The sequence below is a fragment of the Toxoplasma gondii genome, chromosome XI (genome assembly GCF_000006565.2).
Source record: "Toxoplasma gondii ME49 chromosome XI, whole genome shotgun sequence".
In the NCBI taxonomy this organism is placed as follows: Eukaryota; Apicomplexa; class Conoidasida; order Eucoccidiorida; family Sarcocystidae; genus Toxoplasma; species Toxoplasma gondii.
Window position 1 is genome coordinate 65,892 of NC_031479.1, and position 6,629 is coordinate 72,520.

The 6,629-nt window shown below is 52.9% G+C and overlaps 1 protein-coding gene across 1 annotated transcript; it reads right to left on the reverse strand.

Moving 5' to 3' along the window:
* Positions 1-2,674: 2,674 nt before the first annotated feature.
* On the reverse strand, positions 2,675-3,545 carry TGME49_307050 (hypothetical protein; the record flags this gene model as incomplete). The annotated part of the gene is made up of 2 exons (XM_018782514.1): positions 2,675-2,781; positions 3,443-3,545. The coding sequence occupies 2 exons, from the start codon at positions 3,543-3,545 to the stop codon at positions 2,675-2,677; spliced, it is 210 nt and encodes a 69-aa protein (XP_018635661.1).
* Positions 3,546-6,629: the final 3,084 nt, after the last annotated feature.

Sequence of the window (6,629 nt, forward strand, 5' to 3'; positions counted from 1 at the left end):
CGCCATGCCATGCAGTCACCACCATAGCAGCGGCGACAACCTCGCAGGTACTACCAGACACATGATGCAGGACAAGACCGAGATGCAGTTCTACAACGCACTTCGCCATCGCTCAGTTTGCGGTTACACGTCACAAATGAGCAGTCTAGAGCGGATGCCCAAGGTGAGAGCACAGAGGGATCAATGAAACTGACGCAAGCATCCAGCCACAGCAATCAGGGAAGCTGGGCGCCTCGGAGGCACGGAAGACATCTTCATGAAGTACCACAAACCTGCTCCATACGGAGCACATATCTTGGATCGTGTAATAAAACGTAATAGCGGCCACAACCCGTTTGTCTCCTGAGAGAATCCACCATTCTGCGCACACCACGCATTGGAGTGGTCGGTCACGATGTGTTTGTTATGGAGTCTTGTCCTCTCGAGCATACGCCTCTCAACGCGTGCATACTTGCAAGAGCTGGTGACGCGTGACAGCGCACGACGCGCCTCAAAGCGAGGGAGATGAGCATGCCTGGTAGCAAATGCCTTCAGGCCAGCGTATTGCAATATTCACCGCTCTGAACTGTGGCACCGCATTCTCCTACACAGCGAGATTCCCGCTAAACCGCACCATCTATTTGTCATATTTTCGATCTGATGGCGTGACCAACAGTCGTCAGGATTCCTCCAAGGACACAGCCGCTATCGGCCCATTCTAACACTTTAGTGTTCCTTGGAGTGAGTCGAATCATCGCCCCTCGTACATCCTGCAGTACACGTGCAACCAGTCTCGAGGGACCGTAATGCACATGCCGTGCATGGCCGCGAAAACGCCTCAACACACATTACATCGAAGAGGTTCCTTTTCCGTCTCCTCTGATGATGCGCCGGTCTTACAGTTTTCCCCCCAACCACATACTGTAACGCTTCATACGTTATCGTTGCCTTCCAATTAATCATCAGACGGCTCACATAATAAAACACCTCCAGAGTTCCTGCATCTGCAATAAAACAGAAAACTCCTGCATGTAGGTTTTTCGGCCGCTGTGCACTTGCGTAAGGTCACACTCCAGCCTCAATCGAATATTTCGCTCGATCTGATCCGTCTCTCAATCGGCTTGCGTGCTTCACCCATTGTGCGAGACCCTCTCACGGTCGCTCTATTCCCAACGACATGCGCGACGACTCGCTCATTCGTTGCAGGATCCTCGATCTGCTGACAGCGTCCCCCACGCACTCGTCGTCCTGCGCCTACCTCCTGAGCATAGCAACGCCCGAAGCTACCAGAACACGCAAGCAAGTTCGGGGGATGTGCGACCCCACACGATATGTCTCATAAAAAATCAAATTCAAATGGCAGCCGACGCAACCCGATACCCACTCCATCAATGAGACGCATACCCAAAATTCACGAGCCATGCAACCCCCCGAGCCAATACACAGACCTGCAGGTCTGCGACACGCCTCCCACTTCTGGATCACCACAAGCATGAACGCGCTGTGGCCAACACCGCCACAGAAAACACCAGCAGAGTGCTTCAACAATGTGGTGGTCACCATTGAGCACAAAACACTTAATGGAAACCATTTTTCGACTCTCGTGTATATAACTAAAACGCACTGAATATCACGCACCATACCCAGAAGCCACCACCATCCTCACAAGTCACCGCCATGCCCTGCAGTCACCACCATAGCAGCGGCGACAACCTCGCAGGTACTACCAGACATATGATGCAGGACAAGACCGAGATGCAGTTCTACAACGCACTTCGCCATCGCTCAGTTTGCGGTTACACGTCACAAATGAGCAGTCTAGAGCGGATGCCCAAGGTGAGAGCACAGAGGGATCAATGAAACTGACGCAAGCATCCAGCCACAGCAATCAGGGAAGCGGGGTGCCTCTGATGCAATGGGGACATCCTACCTGTTGATATCCCTCCCATGCGTCCCGCGTGCTCCACACAAATGCGCTCAGTCCTGTTCATATACTTTGGAGGGACAAAACCCTTTGCGTCGTGAGAGGAGCACAGCGTCGTGACTGAGTGTGGGAGCATCTTTCCCCACCACGCTGTGACCAACTTGACACCGATTTGAAGTGTGGCGTCTCATTTCCCTACATACGGCATTCTCCCGCAGTCTGTACCATTTAGATTAGCACTTGCAACTGTTGGGCGGTCTGACAATCACTAAGACTTCACCTGCGGCGCAACCGGACCTGACCCGCCTGAGCCGCTGTCGGACCATTCTCATATGAGAATGCCCCTTGTAGTGATTCGGTATTATTTGCGCCTCCTACATCCTGCGGTCCAAGCACAACCAATCGCACGGGACCACGCCACACAGGAACGGATGCACATGCCACGTAGCGCCGCGAACACACCTCAACACACACCAAGTCGAGCGAGGCTCCTCCCATGTCTCCTCCAGCGAGTCGTCCGTCTCACGGGAGCCTCAACCGCATACTGTAACCCATTATACGTTGTCGCTCCCTGCTTGTTCACCGTCACACTGTTCCTAAAATAAAATACCTTCGATGCACATGCATCTGCAAAATAACCGAAAACTGCTATGTTCACGTTCGTCGGCCGCAATGAGCATCCACATCACTTTACCCCAACCCAAAACCATTAGTTCACACGATCGGAATCCTGAATCGCTTTGCATGCTTCTCCTATCGCGCGAGAGCCTGTTACGACCGCTCCACTCCGTCTTCTGCGTGGAAATCCGCTCCTTCGCCACCACATCGCAATCGTGAGGCTGCAGCCACCCGCCACCCGCTGACCATCAACCTACAAGCTACACAAAAACACATCAAACAATCAGAAACCAACAGTCGAGATACATGACAGTACTCAATACATCCCATCACGAGAGCAGCCCGAAGTGCATGTGTGGGACCCGCAATCCCACACCATCAATGAGACGCATACCCAAAATTCACGAGCCATGCAACCGCCCCGAGCCAATACACAGACCTGAAGGTCTGCGACACGCCTCCCACTTCTGGATCACCACAAGCATGAACGCGCTGTGGTCAACACCGCCACAGAAAACACCAGCAGAGTGCTTCAACAATGTGGTGGTCACCATTGAGCACAAAACACTTAATGGAAACCATTTTTCGACTCTCGTGTATATAACTAAAACGCACTGAATATCACGCACCATACCCAGAAGCCACCACCATCCTCACAAGTCACCGCCATGCCCTGCAGTCACCACCATAGCAGCGGCGACAACCTCGCAGGTACTACCAGACACATGATGCAGGACAAGACCGAGATGCAGTTCTACAACGCACTTCGCCATCGCTCAGTTTGCGGTTACACGTCACAAATGAGCAGTCTAGAGCGGATGCCCAAGGTGAGAGCACAGAGGGATCAATGAAACTGACGCAAGCATCCAGCCACAGCAATCAGGGAAGCGGGGTGCCTCTGATGCAATGGGGACATCCTACCTGTTGATATCCCTCCCATGCGTCCCGCGTGCTCCACACGACTGTGCTCAGTCCTGCTAATACAATTTGGAGAGCGCGGCGTCGTGACTGTGATTGGGAGCATGTTTCCAAACTACATGACCACACTGGCGCCAATGTGAGTAGCAACAGCGCACTGTCAAACACAGGTTCTTCCCTCCTAGTCGGCACTTAGGGTCTCCTGCAGTGGTTCGAATCATCGCCTTTCGTACCTTCTGCGGTGCAAACACAACCAATCGAACGGGACCACGCCACACAGGAACGGATGCACATGCCACGTAGCGCCGCGAACACACCTCAACACACACCAAGTCGAGCGAGGCTCCTCCCATGTCTCCTCCAGCGAGTCGTCCGTCTCACGGGAGCCTCAACCGCATACTGTAACCCATTATACGTTGTCGCTCCCTGCTTGTTCACCGTCACACTGTTCCTAAAATAAAATACCTTCGATGCACATGCATCTGCAAAATAACCGAAAACTGCTATGTTCACGTTCGTCGGCCGCAATGAGCATCCACATCACTTTACCCCAACCCAAAACCATTAGTTCACACGATCGGAATCCTGAATCGCTTTGCATGCTTCTCCTATCGCGCGAGAGCCTGTTACGACCGCTCCACTCCGTCTCCTGTGTCGAAATTCGCTCATTCGCTGCAGTGTCACCGCCCTGAGAACAGAGACCCCCACAGACCTGACATTATGGCCGTACCGGCTGTGCAGCACACCATCGAAGCATGAGAAACTCACAGTCGAGATACATGTGATTGTACCCAGTACATTCCATCATGAGAACGGCCCAAAGTGCATGTGTGGGACCCGCATTCCCACTCCATCAACGAGACGCATACCCAAAATTCACCAGCCATGCAACCGCCCCGAGCCAATACACAGACCTGCAGGTCTGCGACACGCTTCCCACATCTGGATCACCGCACACACGAGGCAGCCTATACTGAAGAGCAGACACCAGGAAAGTTCATCAACAATACGTTGGCCACCGGTGCATGCATGGTACTGTGAGGGAAACAATTTTACACGGATCTCGCCTACATAATTGAATCACATTCGGAAACCAAACACCCTACCTAGAAGCCATCACCATAGCAGCGGCGACAACCTTGCAGGTACTACCAGACACATGATGCAGGACAAGACCGAGATGCAGTTCTACAACGCACTCCGTTATCGCCCAGTTTGCAGTTACGCGTCACAAGTGAGCAGTCTAGAGCGGATGCCCAAGTTGAGAACACATAGCAGCGGAACTCACACACGCATACAGTCTCGGCAGTCAATAGAATATGGAGCATAGTGTCAAGCCGATCCTGTCTAGAACACAACTGCATCCGCAGCACGCCCATAATATTTCGCGGTCAAACGTGACATTGGTCGATTTGTTGCAGCTATTCAGAAAAACCATGAGGCAGTGACAACCCACAACACGAGCCGAATGCTACAAGACGGGTGGCATGTATTCTAGCCACCTCAACGACGGGTCTCAGTGCCCGCGCATACGTCCTTGAGCTGCATGACCACAACACAGCACAACCCACCAGAAAAGCCTGTGACAGCCTATACGGGAAAGCCTCACCGTGTGCAGCGGTCACCGCAAGGAGGTCCGCCAAAATGATACAGAAGCAACAATCAAAGACACTCGGCACCATCGGTGTCGACGCCAGCGATACCACGCCACAAAGCTGGTCAACAACATGGCGCCATTCACGAGTCTCAAGTCGCCGGCTTCTACTTCACAACAGGTCTTGCATCTATGATAAAGACCAACCTATATCCTCAGAGCACCCCAAGTCTCCACGACGTACTAGACCAATCTGATGACAGGCAGCACATTCAAACCAACGCAATCATAGAGCCACGTCGACCCGCCAAACTGACGCGAGACGGAGCGGATGCTGCAGTCCAGACGACCACATGAAATACGATCACGCCGACCCTGTATGCCTCTCCAAGCTCCACCACTCAGCATCCTCCACATGCTCCCAGCGAATGCTCAGCCGCCGGGCATACATTCTCACACAGGGCGCAACGTCATATCCTCATCGTTGTCCTCAAAACTGGAAAGAGTACCCTAAACCGGAGTGACGATACACCTCAAACGCACGCATCCCTGCAATCCAATAGCGTAGCCATGCCACTCGCCCCGTCTAAACGGTACTCTTCACGTCCGCCGCAACACACTGTAACAGTGAGTCACATGTCCGGTAACTTACGGTCACCTAACGGACACACGTCTATTCTGCGGCGGACCAGCTGTGCTGCTATCCAACGCTGACGCCGTTTAATAAAGTATTCTTATGTGTTTTATCCACCAAGAAAAGAGCAAAGCCAGCCTTTGGACGGGCCATGGAGTGGGCACCTACAGCCTGTAGGGAAATACAGAATGCGAAATCAAGGCTGGTGCGTAGCGACTGTCCCAAGGCCTACCAGAGAGCCGCTGGTCCCCTTGACACGAACAGTGCTGAGCGCGATGCCCTAACCCAACATATTACAATCACGCTGGGAAGCCCGGTAACCCCGGATCGACCCGGCTCTTTTTGCCCACACATACTTGGACCTCCTCAACACTTGCATCAGTCGCGTGGCCCTTAATATCCAAAACACGTAGACACATCCCGATAAGTCGGTTGCTCAGTAGTCAGCCACTAGACACGACCAGTCACAGATGCGTGTCGTGCACAAAAGCAGTGACACTCACTCACCATCCACAACACTCATCTTCTCGCGGCTCCAGTGCTGCCACCTGCCATCATCCCCATCCATCACGGCACAACTCCGCCTTCATACCTCACCCCGCCATCAACAGCACAAGATCGACGACGAACGTCAAGTTCTCCTCACGCGCGATTCAGGAAATTACTGTTATGCTGTGCCATCTCACCAGTCTGCTCCGTCTGTAACACAGTCCACCACTCTCGTAAAGGACCCCACAATGACTGCCCAAGTTGAAAGCGGACGATGCACTCACTCAGAAACGACCAACATAAAGTCATGGAAATCAACAACACGCGACTTGTCCTCTACACAGGTGTCATCCTGATACCTGCTTCATCACAACCCCATTTGAAGCATACCCACTGTTTTCCACACTCAACCCCAACCTCACCGAAACCTTCGAGTCTCAATATAAGCGCCACCACGCGGCTCACCCCGCCAG